At 44.0% G+C, this 23,442-nt stretch overlaps 1 protein-coding gene across 3 annotated transcripts in view; it reads right to left on the bottom strand.

Annotated features, from left to right (window-relative positions):
* Positions 1-4,540: 4,540 nt before the first annotated feature.
* Positions 4,541-23,442, bottom strand: part of NEO1 (neogenin 1) — a 298,191-nt gene continuing 279,289 nt past the window's right edge. For 2 of the 3 annotated variants that reach the window (XM_036277171.1, XM_036277182.1), the window contains 6 exons: positions 17,841-18,079; positions 17,170-17,262; positions 13,230-13,388; positions 9,250-9,513; positions 6,187-6,323; positions 4,541-5,366 (listed from right to left, as the gene is read on the bottom strand). In XM_036277171.1, the coding sequence (XP_036133064.1) occupies positions 5,283-5,366; positions 6,187-6,323; positions 9,250-9,513; positions 13,230-13,388; positions 17,170-17,262; positions 17,841-18,079 (976 nt within the window). In that variant the 3' untranslated portion in view covers positions 4,541-5,282. The remainder of the gene's footprint in view (positions 5,367-6,186; positions 6,324-9,249; positions 9,514-13,229; positions 13,389-17,169; positions 17,263-17,840; positions 18,080-23,442) is intronic. The other variant, XM_036277190.1, reaches the window with a different exon arrangement.

The following is a 23,442-nucleotide window of genomic DNA, read 5'->3' as shown; positions in this document are numbered from 1 at the left end:
ACCTATGGCAGGGTGATGGGCTTTGCTTGGACGGAGGGTGTGGACATGCAAAGTGATTGCAGCCCAGATGCCAGCTGAGGTCAGTCTGACTCTTAAAATTCAGATAAGATTTTAAGAATTCCAGTCTGAATGGAATTTTTTGACCTGTGGAAAGTCTCGTCCTCTCCACTCTGTCCCCTGGATTTTCTGTGAGTTTTCAGGTTTAGATTCTTTTGGTCACTTCTGGTTCTGAAGAAACCAATTCTATTTATGGTCACCCTCATCATACAGATGCATGCTCTGTTCATCAGCATGTTGGTCCAGATGCCCCTCTTTGTTGGGGGGAACCCAGTTGCTCACTCAAGGCTTCGTGAACATGGCAGACATTATACAAGATGTAGGGAGTTGGAGAGGGTTACATCAGAGAAGTGCAAACAGCCTGATTCTCTCTCAGATCTTCTCATTTTAAAAAGTCCTCTGGGGCACCGCAAGGACAGCCATTTCACACCGCAGGACCTTCCCACCCAGCATCTCATTCTCTCACCATCTTGTTGATTATATCTGCTGCCAGTGCTACGTTCCCAGCCCCGAGATATTTCAGGAAGTTACACATCCTTCTTATTCTCTAGTGCAGCAAGCGGTGCCTCTAACCCTGCCTGAGCTCAGCTCTAGGCCCATCTTTTCATTTCTGAAACTCATCAGATTCCTAGTTGACTAAAAGAGCATTTTGAGATGAACATCATCCACTTTGCTTAGAGGGTAATTAGAGTTTTAAATATTATTTTTCAACGTTAGATGCTTTTTAGAGATGATAAAAAATGCAAAATATTATTTTCCTTCAATTACTGTTTTCCACCTCTGCCCCTAGCGCCTCTGGTGTTACCTCCTTTGGTAGCTGGAAACCCAAGGTGAAGAGCTGGGCACCTACTGGGCCCTTTGTCTATGAGGGTAGGGCTGGCCCTTTGTGGCTCCTGCTTTCCCACCCCCTGTCCATACCTCTTCTGTTTGAAGGCTGTTCAGTGCTGTTGTCTAGTTTCTCCTCAGAAGGCCATGACCCTGGCAGAAATGTGGCAGAAACTGGGAAGGGTTGATGGCATAAGAGGGCATTTCTTCTTCCCAGAGAGCCTTGTTCATAATGTTCATCCTAGACCAACCTGGAAGACAGCCTTGCCCTGATCCCCAGCACCTAGTTGGTCATTGACACCAGAATCATTTCTTACAACTCTGCTAAGCAGACATGTCTTTGTATTGTCCCAGTTCATCTCAGGACACAGAAGGGCCATGGGTACTGAAATGGGAAGGTCCTGACAACAGTGTCACCAGGGACCTATTAGGAACCCCTCAAGGGGAGCTGGAGTGCTGTGTGTGGGGGAAGTCTTCCAGTACGCTCCAGGCCATGTCTTGCTGTCTGTCTATCCATCCAGGAGACAAGCTTTGCTGTTGTCTAAACTGCCGCTGGCATTAGGCATTTGGAGAGGAGAAATTGGTCCCCATCACAATCAGTGAAGTGTAAAAAGTCTAACAGAGCAATCGGTGTGAAATGCAACAAGAGTGCCACCTACGGATGTGGAGGAGGCAGTGCTGGGGTCTCTGGTTAGAACAGCAGTGGCGGAGGAGAGCACGTTCCATGAGAAGACGTTTCCCAAGCAGCTTTCCAAGGCTGGGGTACTGGTGGACAAGAAACACGTCTGGACCTGGAGGCTGCGGAAACCAGCACAGACTTGAGCCCTGGGAGCTCCGACTCACCCGAGACCAGTGGGGCACGCTAGCAGCAATGATGGAATTTGGGTTTCCTGAAGTACACTTGGCAGCAGAGCAGATGAAGTCCTGGGTCAAGGGAACAGCTAGTAAGGGCGCTGGACTCTGCGTCCAGCCCTACCTGTATTGCAAGTTCATGGAGGGCAGGCCTATGTCTGTTGTATTCATCACTATTCCGAGCCCAGACCCTCATACTCCATGAGATATCTTAGTGTTGTGGACTGAATGTTTCTATCTCCCCAAATTTATATGTAGAAATCCTAATCCCCAGTGTGATAATATATGATGGTGGGACCTTTGGGAGGTGATCAGGTTACAAGGGTGAGACCTTCATGAAATGGGATCAGTGCCCTTGTAACAGAGAGCTCCCCACTTTGCCATGTGAGGACAGTGAGAAGACACTATGAGTCTATGAACCAGGAAGCAGGCCCTCACCAGACGCCAGCAGGTCTGCTGGTACCTCAACTTGTACTTCCCAGACTCCAGGATTGTGAGAAATAGATGACTGCTGTTTAAGACCACAGTCTCGGTATTTCTACACAGCCCGAGCTACAGCATGGAGGCAAACACAGCCAGGAGAGGCAGCCTGGGAAAGGCGGACCTTATAAATACCTGCTCCATGTAGCACACACCCATGAAAGGTGGGCTGGGGGCAGGAAGGCCCAGGCCTAGCATGCCAACAGAGGAGCTGCTGCCCAGGTTGCTGCCACAGCAGGGTCTTGGTGGATAGGTCATTCAGCAGCGGCTGCACTTTTCTGCTGGGCTCACTTGGCTCTGACAGGAGTCACCTGTGATTCCTCAGGCTGCTCAGTCCTCGCAGGGCAGCCATGAAGGGTGGGGACAGATTCATCTTCAGGCTAGTGAAAAACTTCTGCCTGCTGCCTCTTGGCTCACTGGCCATACCTCCATGGTGCCCCCTAGAACTCTGGCCTTTATAGTCGTGAGGGAAACCGTAAAATCAGTTTGTGGTGGGAAACAGGGGACCCCAAAGTTGTTTTCTTAAGGAAAATAACTCTTTGACCAGACAGACTTTGATTGCATTAAAAAAGTGTATTGGATTTCCAATACTAAATAATAACATGAAACCTGTTTTTTAAAAAGCCATAGAGTTTACAGCATCAACTACAATAAAGGCCAAACAAATGTGTACAACGAGTAGCCCAGCAGCCCTCCAGGCCCCCAGCAGGCAACAAGGCGGCAGACACATTTGTCCCAGATCCCCCCGAAAGGAAGCTGCCGCAGCCGCGCACCTAGGACATTACAAAACACATGATGTTTTCGTTTCAAAAATCACAGGAAATGTAAGAAAATGTATTAAATTGTGAAAAGGTGCAATACAGAATAGTTTTCCTTTTTCTTAATTTTAAAAAGTCCCAAATTTGAGCAGTTAATTTATTTAAAAATAAGTCCCCCAACCCGCCCCAGCTCTGTGGCAGTATCCAGGTACCAAGGCCCTGAGGTAACTGAGGTGTCAGAATTCATGGGACAAAATGCCCTGAACACCGAGCATTTCTCTGGGCAAAGGTGAGACAGCTCCTGGGAAATCGGCCCGTCTGGTGCCCAGAGTGCTCGGAGTGCTCTTTCCAGAGTCAGTTCAAGTGCACTGGCTTTGGAACCTTGCCTGGCATTGCCCTGTGATCAGGGCATGGCAGCAGAAGTTCCAGCATTGCACTTTTCATTGCCCCAAAATAATAAATACAAAGAGTTCATCGTCTAGAAAAGCAAATACATGAAAAAACCTAAAAGGGGGAAAATAACCAATGTACAAAGGCAAGTGGGGTGCCTGTGGGGCGAGGTTATGCTCAGGGCCCCAGAGCAGGTGGGTTGGGTACCCACTGGAGGTCTCATCAGTTGACCTCTTCTTGGCTACAGAACCAAAGCCTGGTTGGCCTTCCATTCTGCCTTCCACTCTCTCTTCCCGGGATTTGGTGGGGAGTAGTGGTAAAGGTTTGAGGGTCTGTCCTGTATTTTTTCATAATATCTTCTTAATATTTTAAAAACTTAACACCTCAGCTCTTTACCTTTTTAGGAAAAAGAAAACAAGAACTATTTGCAAAGGTAAAGGCTTCTGTGTGTGTGGCCAGGCCACTCAGTGTACCTCAGAAACCTCCTGCCGCCCATTCTAACCCGGGGCTTAGCTGAGCTGCTGGGATGGAGGGGCAGCTGCCTCCTGTGTCCCTCTCCACTGTCCCTGTCCCCTGCTACTTAAAGAACAATATTCAGAGAGAAATGGGGAGCCTCAGGGATACTGCAGCCCTGCACGCCTCCTTCTTGCTAATGGTTTTCCTAAGGGGCTCTGCAACATGGACGTGGCTGAGGATAAGAACTGGAGAGAAGCAAGGAGTCATACACGGAAATGAAGTTCCTTCCTTAACCTCCAATCTTCCCAGTAGGAACTGATGACAACAGCAGGAAAAGGGCTCCACCCTGTTCTCACATCCCAGGAACGAGCAGGCTGTTGCCTTGTTCTGTATCACTCCTGCAAGGGGACACATAGTGCCTGACTGCTCAACCTGGACACTCTTAGGCTCTGACCAAGACATCAGGGCACCTAAATCCTCGAACCCACCTATTGCACAGGAGAATTTTTAAACTAGGTCCACATGAAACTGCAGTTGCAACATAGTGACAATAGAGATGGACATGCCAGGAAAGGACAATAACGTGGATGCTTCCGTTCTCCGCAGGCTTCTGAAAGAAAGTACAATGACTGAAACACTCACAGGACCTCAGCAGCCCCTCCACTTCCTATTCCCAACCCTCCCCACCTACCCCCACCCCAATACTGAAACTGCACAGAAGCAACAAGCAAGTCCTTTCAATGTTACATATCATTCAAATAGATCTATAATCTCACAGTGATGAGAGGAGAAAGTCAGGCCTTTAATAATTATAATTAAAAAAATAATAAAAAAGCTTACAAACAGCAATGCAACATTTCTTCCCCCCCTCAAAGTGATGGGTTAACAGTTGGTAAAGGATGTAATGACTCAGAATTAAAAAATAAAAAGAAAAACAAAAAACAAGCCAACCCCTGGAACCCACACTGTTGATGACTTTCCATACACAATTCAGACAAGTAGTCGAATGTCAACCACTTGTGGAGAACACCATGGACTTCCTTGGTTTTGATAGTGTTCTTCTTCCGAAGGTAAAATAGGACGCAAATACAACTGTACATAAATGCCAATGTCCACACCCCGTATAGGCGAAGTCACAGCACAAAGACACAGCCTGACCATGAAGTGAAATGTAGGTGGCATTTCTTGCCTCTGCCCTAGACACAAAACTTTGGCCCATGGTGCCCAGTCCTGCAGGGTGTAGCAGGTAAAAGGTAGCTGCCTCGACATGGGCGTCTTCGGGCTGACCAGGAGAAGGCACGTGGCCATGGGTGGAGGCAGCCCCCCACGGGGGCGCGGGCTGGTCTGCGTGCTCACTCTGTGATCTCAAGTGCTGTCCTCTCGTCCTCTGTACAAGTCCTATTTCCAAAGCTAAGTCCCAAGACTTCTAGACTCAGTTCCAGAGTCACGTCCTGCTGAAGGACGTCATGCTGTCGTGATGGCATTTAGGTCCTTCATTAGTCCTTCCAGGTGGGCCATCTCTTTGGTCAGCTCATCTGGTTCATAGCTCTATGGAAAAGAGAACCCTGTTACTGGGTGTGACCTGAGGAGCCATCCAGAAGGAGGGCCCAGAGAGAGAGTTCAAGAGCCTGTGTCAAAGTGCCCTGAAAGACTGGACAACTGACACCCCGGCTGGTCCAGAGGAGTCAGAGATTGCAGAAGGTGCCAAGGCTGTTAAGCTCCAAGCCAGCAATCACTGATTTTCTTCACACTGCAGAATACCCCTCCCCCAACACACTCTGTCCAGTCACAAGCTGCTCAGCTTGTCTAGGTCTCTGTCACAATCAATACAGTTGGCATGTCCCATAATCTCTGGGCCCCAAGCTTTCCTCTTTAAGAGTCCTACACTTGGAAATGCAGAGGCAGACATATTGATTGGAATGTGAGAGGGAAAAGTCAAGGAGAGATCTTGTTGATTTCTGGTTTGAGAGCATCCACTCAAGCACCTTTCCCTCCAGCACCCTGCTCAGAAAAGGTCATGAGTGGGACTGAAGGGGGAAAGAACATGGGGATGATTCAAACCAAGAAAAGAAGACCAGAGATACAGGGCAGACTAAAAGGAAGGTGGGGTGGGTGGAGGAGAAAAAAATCCCTCGGGCTGACGAGACCAGGTAAACACAAATACATCAGAGTAGGAGGGAAAGCAGATGGAAGCCTCGGCACACTCCTCCTGGCTCAGAGGAGATGCTCTGTCAAGCATGTCTGCAGAGTGAATGAGTGAACCTGCTTCACACTCTGGGCCAGCAAGTATCAGTGTGACCAGCACACTCTCAGATCCTGGGACATGCCCCTAAACATCCTGGCTGGGCTCATGGCCCTGTGAACTTACACTTTCAGAGTCTTCCAGCATCCTTGTGGTCTCCTGCACTTCAGGGGCACTGGGAACCACCACGGGCATAGGAGGCCTGCTCCTTCCTAAAGTCCCAATGGAGGCCGTCTTCACCGAGTGAAGGTGATGGTTCAGAGCTGAGGGGAAAGGGCACCGTCAGGTGTGCGGTTAAACTTGCTCCCACCCAGACCCAGCGCAGCAATTCTGCTCAGAAGGCACTGGAACAAGGCGGAAGGAAGAGAAAGCAGGGCATCCAAGAAGCCAGAGGAAATATTCCATTTGGCTTTAGAAAACTAACCTCCTATTCTAGTGGGCCTCAAATGTAGTGGTCCAAGGACCCCTTGAAGGATGTCTGGTAGATCAAACTTGTTTCATAATAATACTAAGGTATATTTGTCTTTCCACGGATGCTACAAAAACAACGGTGGGTAAAACCGCTGGAGCCTGAGAAGAAATGAAGGCAGTGGCACCAAACTGCAGAGTCACTCACTGATATGCAGTTTAAAAAGCAGTCAGTTCAGCCTAAGATCATCCTAAATGAAATAGTAAAAAGTCTGGACCTTGATTACACATCTTAAAAATATTCTATGTGGCAAAGGAAAGTGTGCACAGGACTGCAATGGAACACTGACATACACAGGGGCAGCCACAGCTGAGGGTGCACTGCCACTGGTACCCGGAGCTCCACTGTCACTTCAAGGAAGACTGACCAGCCAGGCACCTGGACTGGAGCATTTGGCAGACACTTTCTAAAAAGTGAATGAAGTGAGCCAGTCACCTCAAGGAAAACAATGGACAGGATTTATTGCCAATGATAAAACTTAAGTTTCAACAGAGTTTTTAAAACCTTGCATTTATCTTCCACCATGAGTTTGTTTTCTGGTTAATCTTCAACCAAGAATATTTTTTCCATTGATTTTTAGAGAGAATGGAAGGGAAGGAGGGAGGGAAGGAGAGGGAGAGAGAGAGACAGAGAGAAATAGCGATGCAAGAGAGACATATCAATTGGTTGCCTCCCTGCCCCATGACCCAACTGGGGCTGGGGATCGAACCTGCAACCCAGGTACGTGCCCTTGACTGGGACTCGAACCTGAGCCCCTTTTGTGCATGGGCCAAGATGCTAACCACTGAGCCATACAAGCCAGGGCTGCCACCATGAGTTTGGGAGCTTTCCAATACTTACAGACTTTGGTGATATTAATAAATGTATTTTTAGACATTATATAATAAAATGTATTAAGATTTGGAGGATCTGTAGAAGTCAGTAAACCATTTTCCAAATGATTAATGTATGTATTCAATATAATGCACACAGCCCTGGCCAGTTTGGCTCAGCAGATAGAGTACCGGCCCCGGACCAGAGTGTTGTGGGTTTAATTCCCAATTAAAGGCATGTACTGGGTTGCAGGTTCGATCCCTGTCCCCAGTTGTTGTGTGGGAGGCAGCCAATGTGACTTTCTCACATTGATGTTTCTCTTTCCCTCCCTCTCTTTCCACTGTCTAAAAAAGTCAATGGAAAAACATCAGGTGAGGATTAACAAACAAAAAAAATCATGCAAAGTACAAGATAGATGGATTTGAATAGAATAGAGGTGGTTTCTGATTCCACATCACCGAGAAAACTACAGGAAGCTACAACTTGCTATATTTTGCTGTGGTGTCAAACAGAATATCCAGTTATCTGAAAAAGTTATAAAAATACTCTTCCCTTTTCCAAGCACATATTTGTGAGGTCAGATTTTCTTCTTATACTTCAAAGAGAACAATATATTGCAACAGACTGAATGCGGAAACAGGTTGGAGAATAAAGCTGTCTTCTATTAAGACAGACATTAAAAGAGATTTGCAAAAATATAACACAATGTCACTCTTCTCACTATATTTTTGTTTTGAAAAAGGTATTTTTCATTAAAATATGCTATTTATCTTAATACGATAGATGTATTGCTATTATTATTTTTTAATCCTCACCCAAGGATATGTTTTATTGATTTTATTTTATTTTATTTTTTATCCTCACCCGAGGATATTTTTTCCATTTTTTGTACAGATAGAGTGGGAGGGAGAGAGAGGAAAGGAGAGAGAGAGAGAGAAACATCAACGTGAAGGGACACATCGAGTGGCTGCCACCCGCACGACCAACCAGGGCCGGGGACAAACTGCATACGTGCCCTTAGCGGGAACCGAACCCGGGTCTCTCCGGACCGCAGGCCGAGGCTCTAACCGCTGAGCCAAACTGGCCAGGGCTGTTTTATTGATTTTAGAGAGAGGATGGGACAGAGGAGAGAAGAGGAGAGGAGAGAAAGAGAAGAGAAAGAGAGAGAGAAAGAGAGAGAAATAGAGGGAGAGAGAGAGAAACATCGGTCAGTAGCTTCTTGTATGTGCTCCGATCGGAGATCGAACCTGCAACCTTTTAGTTTATGGGATGACGCTCCAACCAATTGAACCAGACGGTTAGGGCAGATGCATTGCTATTTTTAAATGAATAAAATAGTTTTAAATTTTCTGTTTTAATTTCTAATACAGTAAATATTGAGGAAAAGCTCTTCTGTGGCCTTGACATCTTTTAAGGGTATAAAGGGGTCCTAACACCAAAAAACTTGAAAACCACTGACTTATTCTGAAACAAGCCACCATAATAGAAATAATGTGAAAGAGGTCAGGGGACTCTGGTTAAGCTGTGTGAACTCAGGGAATTCATTTCCTAAGGTCCCTGCCTTGGCCTCCCTGCCCCTCCTCTGATTGTAGGGACCCTGGAGGGAGGCGATTCTGGGAGGCGGAGATGAGATCCTCTGCCACCGGATGTGACCGCCAAGGATCCTGCGCCCAAAACAATCTACAAAGTCGGCTCTCACTCCCTAGCCAATTAGTCTCTGGTCTGGTTCCTGTGCATTCCCACAGGACGGAGCTCACATCCTCCCTGAGAGGGGCAATGACACCCTGTTGCTCAAAATTCCTGGGAGAAGCTAAGAGGGCATTGGCTTTGTTATTCTTTAAAGAGGAGATGACTTTTGCCATAAGCCAGAGCCAAAGGGTCCCTTCAGTGCTGATGTCCTCACTCACCTTGCTGGGATAGTAATGGTGTGCTTGGCAGTGCGGCATCATAGGCAGGAGGACCCGGGGGCGGGATGGCCGGCACAGCAAAGCTCTTCAATGGGTGGGAAGGGCGAACGTGGGCGGTAGGAAGACTCTGGCCTGAATCTTCCTCTTGGGAGCTGGCCAAGTAAGAGGAGCTGGTAGCACCTTCAGGATCCTGGTGATCAGTACAGCATGTCTGAGACGAGGAGGCTGGCATGGTGTCAGTGCTGGGAGTATTTCGAACGGATTCTATGGTAGGAAAGTCTAGACGTTAGCATTTTACAAACCATTAAATACATGCACATCCCAGAGTTCCGACTGTTTCTAAGGGCTCCTGAAAGCAGCTCAATAAACACTGAGGTCCATGGATTAGCACCCCTGCCAAGGCTAAGTAAGAATGGACTAACTTCAAAGAGTCCAAACACTTTTGTCAACCAGTTGCTGGAATTTTTTCACCTACACAGCTAAGTGGTCATAATTTTACAGATTTAAAGTTCTACTTGGTATTACTATGGAGCACATATAAAGGTTCACGACACTACTGTCTATTAAGATGGCTGGCCTTTCATAGATAACATGTCTAGTCACCAAGGCTGGGTACCTGACAAGTACTAGCTCTGCCCGGAGGCCTGGTGGTTACTGAAGGAGAGGCAATGCAGGGGCCCTTGCCTGTCCTTTGGGGACTGTGCACAGCCTCACCAGAACAACAGCTCAAGTGAAACACGGACAACCAAATAGTCCAGAGGTCTACAAATAGCTTTAAGATTATGCCATATGAAGGGTTTTAAGGCCAGAGAAAGAAATAAGGTTAGGTCAGCCTGGAGTAGGGGAAGACTCAGGAAGAACATGATAACAATCTCAAAATATGTAAAAAAGGGTCAGAGTTGTTCTGGAAGGCAGCATGGTGAGGTAGAAAAAGCATGGCTTTGGATCAAATAGACCTGAATTCTAATCTTGGCATACTAGCTGGGTGAACTTGGCAGTCACTGAATCTGAGTTTCAGTTTCTTCACCTATAAAACAGAAAGAATAACACATGATTCACTGGGGATTAATTGAGAAGACTTATGAAAAGTGCTGAACATGAGGCTTGAAGAAGGTTCTTTGTAAATTACTGAGTGCTTACTCTGAGTTACGGACTATGCGAAGTGCTTTCCACTTGTTAGCTCATTCAATCCTCAGAGTAACTCAAAAAGCTGACTTGGGGAGGTTGGGCCTTGCCCTAGGACAGAATGAGAACAGGTAGAGCAGGAATCTGAACCCCTGGCTGGATTCCCAAGCCCATGCTCTGAACTACCACACACTATACATACTGCTCTTCCACGCCCAATGCCACTGTCCTCTGACCCTGCAGGGGTGGCAGTAGCACTGAGGTCAGGCAGACCATCTGAGAACAATGGGAGCTGGTGCAAACCACCATGTGTATCCCAAGGAGGGGCCTGGAGGTCACCAACTTTGGACAAGAGGCTGCACCAGGCAGCCTGAAGGAGGGCCTCCCCTGACTCCTACAGTCCTCACCCTTAAAAAAGCAAACAACCCTTTTAAGTAGCAATGCATGAGCAACCTGCAGAAATCCAACCTATTTCCCTGCCATTGTTGCTGAGGTAGCAATGAATCTGTTCCCTTGGGCTCTCAGGAGACAGGCCATACCAGTCATGAGTACGACCCCTTAGTTTAAAAGCCTTAGATCCCACCCTTCTCAAGTGCTGGAAGCCTGGCTGTGACAGCCCTACCAGGCCTAAGGGTGGCTGAGATTTTCACTTGTTACGCTTGCTTCAACCAGCCACCACCATAGCTGGGAGCTACTGATCTGCTCTGTGTGACCTGGGCTTGGAGAGAGCTGGTGAGGGTGGGAGCAGGGACTAGGAGAGAGAAAGCAGGCTTTAGCTGAGACCATGTCCGCCTGTACTGGCAAATACGTTAGGTAGCCTGGGCACACAGGCAACTGCCTTAATTTGATAAGCTCCCGAAGGCCAGAGAGATGGTGGGAAGTATGAAAAGGTAACAGGATTCCCTACATGAGTCAGTGCTGTTCCTTGCTGTACAGTTCCAGGGGCACCAGGTACATATACTGTATTCTCCGTAAAGGGCGTACCCTGAAACTGTAATACCAATGACCCACGAGGAAAACTCTAAGTTCCTGCTGGCAAGAGGCCGACTTCCTGGCTGACTTAGTTCTCAGAGTTAAGACACACAAAATTCACAATGGCCATAGACTTGGACAAGTGGAAAGTGTTTTCCCATATCAAGTGGTGGTGTCACAGTAAATGTTCAAGGACTTCCCTGGCCAAGCTCTAGTCATGCTGAGTTCATACACAGGGCTTGTGGCAGCATGGGCTCCAGAGTTGCAGGAAAACACAGCAGTACGAGAACTACGATCACTTCTAGATACTTGCTCTACATCTTCAGTGACTCTAACACTAATTTCACCTTCACTGATCCCCTCTGACCACTGGGGAAAAAAATCCTTTAGTAACACAAATCATTATTTTTCCTCTCTTCACTTCTGCCTAAGTCCATCCAAATGGAACTTTCACCAACACTGGAACTTTCACCAACACTATGATGAGGGCTGGGTGGGGGCGGTCAGGCTTCTTGCCAACCTTCACCTCCTCCTCATTCAGGAGGAAGGCTGAGGGGGCTAATCTGATTGCGAAGAGCCTGCCATTCACTCAGGCAGATCTACAGTCCAGTGCATGAGGTTTCTCCACCTTAAAACGGAGAAACTGGGTCAGGACACAAAAGATTGCTTTCTAAGAGCAGGTTTAGAGGGCGGCTTTCTGGTTGCCGTTGTATGTGCGTCTATGCGGCAGATTCGGTTCTCCATACAGCCTCCAGGGCACTCTTTCCCTCGGGGCAGACCCCTCTCGGTTTGGGAGGAGATAATAGGAAAGCCAAATTTAACATGAGTTCAAGCAGTATTCTCCAAACCAAGAAAAGGTTTGGGAGGAGGTAACTTTGGGAGTTACTGGGCATCCCTTAATAAAGCCTTGATCTTCATTTGATGTTCTGGTATGTTTATTTATAACTGATCAAAATGTAAAGGAGAGGGGATGCTACTGGCAAGCCAAACTTCTAACATGAAGTTTTGAGGTTCTCTTAAAATGAAATTCACTTGAAATTCTCTTATTTCCCAGAACCACCAACATTTAGTTCTACTAGTAACATCTTAAGTATTAACAGATGAGTTTCGAATGACAGAAAAAGAGTATGTTATATATATATGAGTCATTACTGGATTTGTACCTTAAAACTGACAGGGTAAAAATTAATTTTCAATTAATGAGACACAATCGTTATCTATTTACTGTCCCTTCACTTTTACTATTTCCTCCATAAAACTGTTTTGATAATGCTGTTTCTTAAGGCTCCTAAACTGGGACATGTTTGTCTGGCAATGTATTTCTTTAAATGCACTGCAGATTGTTAGGCTAATTTCCTATCTTTTCATTTCAGTAATCCACTAGGCACCAACTCCATTTGGCTGCTGGCCTTGCTGCCCCGGATGCTGTTCTTACTCTGCTCCACAGAAGTATGTAAGAGCTACAATGAGCAGTACCCATGGCGGCCTCATGGGCCCTCCCAACATTAAGGTGACTGACAGGCAAAGTCAACCTCCAGTGTCTGAAAATCACCCAGAACGAGTCTCCTTTCAAATTGGAGGGTTAAAAAAAATAATTAAAAATATAACTGAATTAAGATACAAGATGTTGGAACAAGACACAATTATATAGTTAGTGTTATTGTGTTTTTACTAAAACAACTTGTACTGAGCAACTTAAAACTTTAGAATAAAAATAGGTTCAACTTTACCAAAACAAATTTGAGTCAGAAACAGAAATGTTACAATAATATATAACACTGAGAAAAACTCCAAATCCTTCTAAGTGGGCAAGTCCTTCCCCATTTTAGATTGCCAACTCTTTTGGAATGATTTCCACCTGGGGCTTAGTCCTCGTCTCTCACCTGTGGAACTGGCCCTGTCTGAAAGGGACATGGATGTGCCAATGGGCCATGGGCTGCCTGGGTGGTAGAGGTGGCTGCGAGCTGGAGAAGCGAGGCTGCTGGAGTGGAAATGATGGTGAGGGTTATCGAGGGAATGGATGGGATGGGCACTAATCACAGCTGTGAATGAACACAAGACAGAGAAATGCTTAACATGCTTGCACAGATACATACAAATCACAGTTCAAGAGCACAGTCAACCCTTCCCCCTCCCACACAGTGCAACCACTCCCTTGGTTTCCTGGTGGCAGTTGGCTGGACTTGGACAATTAGCCATGGATTTTACATTTGTTTTAAAAAAATCAATATACTCGCCTAGCTGGTGTGGCTCAGTGGCTGAGCATCAACCCATGCACCAAGAGGTCAATTCCTGGTCAGGGCACATGTCCAGGTTGCGAGCCAAATCCCCAGTGAGGGGCGTGTAGGAGGCGGCTAACTGATGTTCTCTCTCAAAAATGTTTCTATCTCTCTCTCCCTCTCCATTCTTCTCTCTCTAAAATCAATAAAAATAAATAAATAAATAAAATCAACATACTCCTGTGCATACATCTGCCCGCCTGTCTGTCTGTCTGTCTATCTACACGTAGAAAAAGAAGTCTGAGAAATATATACTAAAATGTTAACAGTGGTTATCTTGTGGGGAAGAATGATCAGGATTACGAAAAAATTTTCTTTTGGTTTATATTTCCAATTCTTCTACAATAACATGGGTTATATGAGGTATTAAAATATCTATTTGAATATGTCACATAATGTAAATCCATAAGCAATGAAATGATGGTTTAGGTTTCTATACTTTTTTCTCATGCTAAAAGTTCTTCTCCTTTGCATATATCACTAATTCATCCTGCCTTTTCTTACTTGTTGAATGAGACATGCAATGGGTATTTAGGCTGAATAAGTTGCTGTTTAATCAGTTTTCATATCTTAAAAGGAATGCAAATAGAACGACTCTTATGATCCAAACTAGCACAAAAAACATGAAACTCAGCCTATGGCACTTCCTCTTACAACTTCCAGCCTGGGAGCTCAGCCACATCCATTCACATTTTAAAATATACATGGATTTTTCCTAACTACCTCTTTCCTTTCCACACTGGCTAAGGAATTCAATTTGCTGCATTTACCTAACAAATCCAAATTCCCACACAGATACTCCATACACAACTTGCTATGAAGACAAAGAGCTTATTTAATGAGGCTTCATTATCAATCCCAGAGATGGAAACAAAACAAAACGAGAAGCCCAGTTTGTGAATAAACTTTCCTTAGGTACTCCCTAGAGTAGTTGTAGAAACAATGCTTACGATCAAGATATCCAGCTCAAAAGCCCCCAAATAGGTAAATAGGCAAAGTGACTAGGAACAAAAGGGATCTTTTGTTCCCTAAGCAGCTGCTTCACAAACTGTGATACACTTACTTAGCCTTTGGAGCCTATGAAAATGTCCTCTGTCACCAAGGATCTCCCTAAATCTTTGTGGGACCATTCAACATTACCCTAGAAGGAAATCCCAGTCAATAAAACAGATGCCTTCCTTCTCTAGCTATCTCCTGTCCTGGCCAACATGCAAACAAGCAGGTGCACGACCGACCAGTGAGACCCCGGAGTCTCACTGCCCCTCCTCAAGGCCTGGGGAACACACAGGGGCTTCTGCTCTCAGGGACCAGAGGCTTACGTGGTCCTTTGGAATAAAACACAAGTTGGAAAAGCTGGCTGAGGAAGGTTACCAAGATAGTTTGTGAGTCAGCATCTCCTCTAGGGGAAGACCAATGGTTTTCAGAAGCAGGGAGCTTCAGAATCAGTGTTTTCCAGAATTAAGGCTAGGATGAAGTAAAAAAGCCTCCTGAATTTTACCTACTTGAAAGCATTATAGATTGAGATGACTCTCACAAAAGAAAGACAAAACTGACTTTCTCTTTTTAAAGGCATTTCCAGTCTTTCCAAATGAAGTAAATAACAAATAAAGCAATGTGAAAGTGCCCCTCTAGAAGAGGTGGCCAGCATTGTCTGTTGGCTGAATAAGGACCCGACACTGCTGGGCAAGGTCTTCCTAGCAGTGCTCAGCCATTTAAACCAGAGCAGGTGGCCGGTGGGTATAGACTCCAGGGCAGTAGCCATGTGGGGAAAGGGTATCTCAAAACCTGAAGATCAAAGTACTCTGGGTTATTTAGTTTCAGATTCTTAAATTAAAGACTCTAGTCACCCGTCCAAATATTTGAGGCACAAACTAAGTAATGCAAATTTATGCATACTTCTCCACCACCATAAACAACAACAACAACAACAACAAAAGGAAAAGATATGGCACAGCATATCTTTTCTTCTTAACATATTTAAAAGTATCACATATAAGAATAAGAATAGTCAAACTTCACAAGTTTTAAAAATAAGTCAGTCAGGCAAGACCTAAAGTCTTATATAAAACAAACAAACAATAAAGCTACCATCTCCTGATAAATCAAAAGCAACTGAAATAGATGTATTTATTTTTTTGGACATTTGCATTTTTAAACCTGGGGACCCTGTTATAAGAGGGAAGCCATGGTTTTCTCCTGCACACTTTCAAGTGCAGGCCCTTCTTTTCATCATAGACCCTCAGCAAAAAGTACTTTGGCAGAAATGCCCTATTCATGAACTGGCCCTTATTCTTTCAAAGCTGATGTTTAGCATCTAGTGCTACAGGGTTTGTGCAGAGTGAATGAGTGGGAGAGACAGTGAGTGTGCAGACCTTTCCATACTCGGGGTTCCACCAATCCCCAAATACAGGGTGCCATGGTGCACCTGTGTGCATCCAGAACATCTGTGATTATATAAACCTCTTACACTGTTGACAAAAAATTCGCTGAGAGTTCTGAAATGGGACATCTTTTAAGAAATAAAAAATTCAAAAACTCATTTGGGTTAAAACTAAAAAGTGATCTTTCAGGATTTCATGTTTTCAGTATTTGAATTCAGGTATTGACAGAGTTGAGGCTTACTGGCTTTCAGTTCAGGTTAGAGCAAATACTTCAATATCAAGTAGTTTGTAAAGTGGATGCTGACAGGTGGTTTCTCATCATTCTCGGATGGTCCGTACAGGGGACCCTCCACTGAAAGCACCACTGTGCCAGCTAGTCAGAAACGCTTAGTTTTAAAATAAAATTGGTTTATCCCATTGCCTTTTAATGATACTTAACTTATTTTGAATTTCAAATATTATTAAAGGAGGTTGGGCAACTTCTATGCTTATCAAAGTGAGGCATGGAACAAATAAGGTTGGAAATATTGCTTTAAAAACTCCAACTCTGGCTCAGTTGGTTGAGCGTCATCCTGTGCACTGGTCAGGGCGTATACCTGGGTTGCAGGTTCGACCCCCAGTCGGGGCATGTACAGAAGGTAACTGATCAAGGTCTCTCACACTGATGTTTCTCTCTCTCTCTCTAAGCATGTCCTGGGTGAGAATTAAAAAAAAAAAAAAACCACTCCACACTGCTGTCAACCTTAAACTGCTCTAAAATATAAAGTCTACTAATTAAAATAAATTCCATAGGTGCCTATAAACCCTGAATGTGCTTCAGGAAGCCTAAGGAACACGGATGCCTGGGCATCCTCAGTCCCAGCCTGGACAAGCACTTCCCCATCTCCCTGCAGAGATGCTCTGTATTTACAGGGAGACTGGTTACTTCCCTACTCCTGGAAGACTGGGAAACTGGCTTTTTAGCTTCTTTTCCCTATAATTAAAGAAGCTAGTCTCAATAATATTAATCACAAAATATGGCAACCCTTTGATACTTCTTCCCTCAAGTTACCAAAGCTTTTTTGTGTCAGGATCAAATGAAGTCAAAGAGATCATTCAGAGTTGGTTCACAACATGACTGAACAGGCTGGCAGCACTAGAGAAAAGACACGCTTTTAACTTACGCTGGGGTGGCTGGGAGTCAAAGGGCATCATCATTTTGGGTCTCATTCCCCGCCTTCCAGCCAGTGTAGACATGCTGTCCTCTGATTCATGCCCTAGACATCAAATATGAATGTTGGTTACAAGCGTGTGCCCTAGGCCACTCTGAGAAGCCTCAGCAGTGAAACATATCCTAATGGGAGATTCACAAACAAGAAAATGGGGACAGGTATTTCCGCAGGAAGTGAAATAAAGAGAAAAGTGATCATTAGCACATTAGAAGAGTCCCTTTTGAGAGTCGATGCAGTTGACACAATGTTGCCTCCCATGCTTCAATGTGGTATCTGTAAGAGCCCACAGACCAAACATTCTGAACACCACAATGATAGCTGGACTCCATCTGAAGGACAAAATGAAAGGCACAGACACAGGCTAGGTTGTCTCAAATGCTTGAGTTATCAAGTTGGTGAAGCCCAACGAGAAACCTAAAAGATATAAAAGGTGTCTTATCTGGGTACAGAACCTGTCCCCTACAAGCAGCTAGCTCTCCTTCATCAGATGCTGACCAAATCCTATAACACACACCTCTTTAAATCTCACCTCGTATACAAATCACCACACTTTAAGGCAATCTGATAAAATGGCAAATGATTTAAATGAAAATAGTCTCCCAATATTTGGGGAAAAGCTGCACCTCTGTACGAATTCCGCCTTTGATGGATGTTGCTGTCCATGGAATTGTCAACTGGTGTGATATCTTGAGAGTTACGAGGAATTGGAGTATCAGTCATGACGGGGTTGGGGTCTGGAGACTTATCGATGGGTTTCAGCTCCAGTCTCTCATGATGGATCCAGAGGTCCGGAGGTTTGACATCTTTGGAGTTTCCTTTGTACTTGTGGGAGCCATTCACTGACTTACAAGCAGCCCGTTTCCTAGGCACAAAATTAAAATGATTTTTTAAGTAGCTCTTTTAAACATATATGTGAAAAGGTTTGAATGATTAAAACTGCCGTTCTGAGAGATATTTCAAAGGCAGAACTAAAAGCAAACACAGCCCTGGCCAGTTTTTCTCAGTGGTTAGAGCATCGGCCCATGGACCAGAGAGACTGGGGTTCAGTTCCCACTAAGGGCATGTACCTCAGTTGCAGTTTGTCCCTGGCCCTGGTTGGGGTCATGTGGGTGGCAACCAGTTGATGTGTCTCTCTCACATCAATGTTTCTCTCTCTCACCCCCTCTCCCTCCTGCTCTATCTGAAGAGAAATGCAAAAAAAAAAAAAAGTCCTCGGGTGAGGATTTAAAAAAATAAAACAAAATAAGAGCAAACACAAAAGAAAAACAGACGCAAGAAGTTTACTTCCAGGAAGAGTAAATGTATCTTCTCTTTGTACACATATATTTGGAGATTATGTACAAGGGCATATATGAATATTGCCTTGTAACTTTCTTTTTTAGTATCAAGAGATTAGACAGCATTTTAAAATCAAATAATCTCTAAAGCAGAAGGTTCCTCCAATCAATAGAAAAAGAACAACACTCACCAAAAATATAACAATGGAGTAAAGGTAGCATCTATGACTTATAAAGGAGGGAGAAACAATATTTTACTTTATATTTCAATTATCAAAATAAATTTATTGGGGTAACATTGGTTAATAACATTATGTAAGTTTCAGGTATACATCTTTGTAATACAGCCCTATACTCTATTATGTGCTCACCACCCAAAGTTTAGTTTCCTTCCATCACTATATATTTGACCTCTTTTACCCTCTTCTTCCTCCCCCCTCCCCCTTCCCAATCTGGTAACCATCATTATGTTGTCTCTATGAGTTTGTTTGTTTTCTTTGAACAACATTTTAGTTAATCCAAACTAGGACTAACAACTGGATGAAGTCAAGAGTGTAGATGACAGTGTCTCCTTCTCTGTGCTTTAGTTTCTCCATTAAGTCACTCACCCATTAAATAAGCACTTATTAGGGACCTACTGATGTCAGACCCGGTGCCAGACTCTATGCCCTCAGCACTTCTGGTCAAGTGAGAAAGGCAGACATTACACAATCATGTTAAAATGCTCTGAGTTTAATGAAATGCCAAGTGTTACAGTAACCTCTCAAGAGTTGGACATATAAGATGGACAGGAAAAACCAGGTGGAAGAAGTGACATTTAAGCTAAAACCCAAAGGGGATGGGGCAGAAAGTACATTCCAGGGGGTGAGATCAGCATGTCAGAGCTCTGAAGTGGAGAGCAACAGCCTGGGATGACCATGGAAGGATGTACCAAGTCCTGACTGGCAGGAGCACAGTGACCCATGGGGATGCTGGAAAGGCAGTCAGGGGTCAGAGCATAATGGGCTTTTGGAACCATGCCAAGAGTTTAAACTTCCCTCTGAGTAATGAGAAACCACTAAGTAGTTTTAAGCAGGAGTAAACAGATACATTTTGAGTTAAAAAGTTACACCCAATGTGGTGTGAAGAAGGAATTTAAGGGGTAGGGGGCAGAACAGGAGACCAGCTAGGATGTGCGGCAATAACCTCAGCCACGACTGACGGTAGCTCAGGACAGCGGGAATGGAGCAAGGAGCCAGAAATGACAAGACTTGGTGAATAAATGGATGTGAGGTGGGGCAGGAGAAGAAAAGGAATAAAGGATAATGCCAAGGTTTCTGGCTTAAGCCATTTCCTACACTGGGAATAACGGGACAGAAAAGATGATAAATTCTGTTTTGGATCTGACAAGTGCCTCTGAGACATTCAAGAGAAAATGCAAAGATGCAACTTTTGTGAAGCTGTAGGGACAAGAATTCAGATTAGAAAGGACTGAAGCATGAGTAAGCAGTGAAGAGTACAGATGAGTAAAGTGAGTATTCAAGAAGTTTTATGGTGAAGGGAAAAACAGGGATTTGTAGGCAGCTGGTGCTAAGTACCATGCAGTAGAAGGGTTAAAATTATAATTATTTCTTAACATGGAAGAAGTCTGAGCACACTTCAACGCTGAAGGGACAGATCCATTTGAGTCAGCGGTTAGCTGTGCTGGAGAGAGGGTTAACAGCTAGTACAAGGTCTTAGAAAGACAGGAGACACTAAAATCCACAGGATAAGCGAAGAATTGGCTTCAGACAAGAGGAAGGACACTTCAGAAGGTGGGGGGGGGGTATAATTATTCCCAATGTAGAAAGGTCTCTACATTGATGGTGGTACACCAAGATACTTCTCTGTTGAGAGCGAGGAATCACAGAGGAATGTACTGAGAAACAATGAGGGCTAGACTCTCCATGCTCTTTGGCTTAGATGTTCTATGAGAGCCTATAAATAGCTACAACTGAGATGGGAGGCACTTCAGGTATTAAAGAGGAAAAAAAACAGTAAGAAAAACTCACATATTTTTTAATGGTCAGTGGAACACAAAGCAGACCACTGGGAAGGAGGAGAAAGGCCCTGAGAAAACTTGATACAATTCTTTAAACAAAGGAACCCCAATCTGTAGTACTTACAGATTCAAATACAGAGTACAGAGCCTATTGTCAACCCATTTTCCTACCTCTCAAGCTGAAGACTAAGTACTTTGCTTTTTATTAGAACAAATACTTCAAAAGTTCATATGGAACCAAAAAAGACCCCAAATAGCCACAGCAATCTTGAAAAAGAAGAACAAAGTTGGAGGGATCACATTACCAGATTTCAGGTTATACTACAAAGCCACTGTAATCAAAACAGCCTGGTACTGGCACAAGAACAGGCAGATAGATCAATGGAACAGAATAGAGAACCCAGAAATGGACCCAAGACAGTATGCTCAATTAATATTTGACAAAGGTGGCAAGAGCATACAGTGGAGTAAAGACAGCCTCTTTAATAAATGGTGTTGGGAAAACTGGACAGCTACATGCAAGAAATTGAAAACTAGTCCATCAACTTACACCATACACAAGAATAAACTCAAAATAGATAAAAGACTTAAATGTGACTCATGAATCCATAAAAATCCTAGAAGAAACTGTAGGCAACAAAATTTCAGACATCATACGCAGAATTTTCACTGATACGTCACCTAAGGCAACAGAAACAAAGGAGAAAATGAACACATGGGACTACATGAAACTCAAAAGCTTCTGCACAGCAAAAGAAACAACCATCAACATGGAAAGGCAACCCACTCTATGGGAGAGCATTACTGCCAATGATATATCAGATAAAGGGTTAATTTCGAATATATATAGAGTGCTCATACAGCTCAACAAAAGGAAGACAAAGAACCCAATTAAAAAATGGGCAGAGGAACTAAATAGATCCCTCTCCAAACAGGACATACAAATGGCTAAGAGACATATGAAAAAATGCTCAGCATCACTAATCATCAGAGAGATGCAAATTAAAACAACAATGAGTTATCACCTCACACCTGTCAGAATGGCCGCCATCAACAAATCATCCAACAACAAGTGTTGGCGAGGTTGTGGAGAAAAGGGGACTCTAGTACACTGCTGGTGGGAATGTAGACTGGTGCAGCCACTATGAAAAACGATACAATGTTACCTCAAAATATTAAAAATGGAACTTCCATTTGACCCAGTGATCCCACTTCCAGGAATATACCCTACGAAGCCTGAAACACCAATCAGAATGAATATATGTACCCCCATGTTCACAGCAGCACTAATTACAATAGCTAAGATCTGGAAACAGCCCAAATGTCCATCAGTAGACAAATGGATAAAAAAGCTGTGGTACACATACACAATGGAATACTATGCAGCTGTAAGAAAGATCTCTTATCCTTTGAGACGACATGGAGAGACCTGAAGAGTATTATCCTAAGCGAAAAAAGCCAAGCAGAGAAAGACAAATATCACATGATCTCACTTATTTGTGGAATGAACATAACAGTCTGAGGAACAGGGTAGTCCCAGAGACGTGGAAGTGGGGTACTGACTGAGAATCCCCAGAAGAGAGGGTGGTGGGGGAGAGATAAACCACAGAATTTATATGCATGTATGCATGAACAATGGACATGGACAACAAAGCTGGAGACAGGGCAGGGAGGGAGGGGTAGGGGGGGTATCAGTGGGGGAAAAAGGAGAAACATCTGTAATAAAAATTAATTAATTAAATAAAAAATAAATAAAAATTCAGAATTCTAAAAAAAATATATACTTCTCATAAAAAAATATTTACTTAAAATTTTTAATTCTCCAAAGCACTGAGTTCTATCATTTTGTTTTTTAGATTCTTTTAAATAAATATCTCAAGATTTATAAAACTAGCTATAAAATTCAGTTCCTAAATATAGATGAAGCTAAACAAAAGAGTTTACAGAAAAGTTCTAGAGTAGAAAAAATGTAATCTTTGAGACTTTTAAGAGAAAGTTTTCTATAATCAAAAGTAGACAAGGAGAGCTGAAAGAATCCGTAGTCCCCATTCTCTTGGGATGTGAAGCAGTACAAGCTACAGAAAGTTATTTTATTGGAGCAAAAGCAAGATTAAGGACATACAACACATAGAAGATGACTTACAGCAGTTACAGGGTAGCTGTACTGGTCCTGTGTGTTGAAGACAAATATTAAATACATTGTGGGTGGCCTTGGGCAGACCAAGTCTGATGGATAATCACACAAACATAAATTTCTGTATTTTCTCTGGAGCAATACCTTCATCTTATAAATCTTTGAAGACACGGCAACTAAAGTCATTTTTTAAAATTACTCACATTGTGTTTTTGTTATTGGGGTAACCCAGGAATCTACTTTTGTTTCCCCTTTATTGATTTTGGATAGAAAGGAAGTGAGAGGGAGAGAGACACAGAAACATCAATGAGAGAGAACATCGACCAGCCGATTCCAGCACACCCCCCACTGGGGATTTGGCCCACAACCTGGGCATGTGCCCTGACTGGGAATTGAACCAGCGACCTCTTGGTGCATGGGTTGATGCTTAACTAATGAGCCACACCAGCCAGACAGAATCTACTTTTTTATGCTATCTCACTGCCGGATATGAATTGAATGTGAGTTAGGGTCAAGTATTCTCTCAAGTTCAGGAGTGTAGGCTGTTATTAAACACTACATTACTGAATAACTGTGCTCTCTGCTCTAGACAATTAGCCACAAGCCTCAAAATCCCAGAGCAGTTCAGGGCTAGCAGCCACCTGATCTCTCTGGGAATCTGATATGGTGATTATAAATAATCCTTTCTTACGGTGATTATAAATAATCCTTTCTTATTCATTAAGTCAGGCCCCCATCCCGGTCTCAACTTCAACTTCTACAGTTGGTTAAACTTAGATTTAGAGTAAGAGGTC

The sequence above is a fragment of the Molossus molossus genome, unplaced genomic scaffold (genome assembly GCF_014108415.1).
Source record: "Molossus molossus isolate mMolMol1 unplaced genomic scaffold, mMolMol1.p scaffold_m16_p_1, whole genome shotgun sequence".
Classification (NCBI taxonomy): Eukaryota; Metazoa; Chordata; class Mammalia; order Chiroptera; family Molossidae; genus Molossus; species Molossus molossus.
This window is presented reverse-complemented; position numbering and strand designations above follow the sequence as displayed.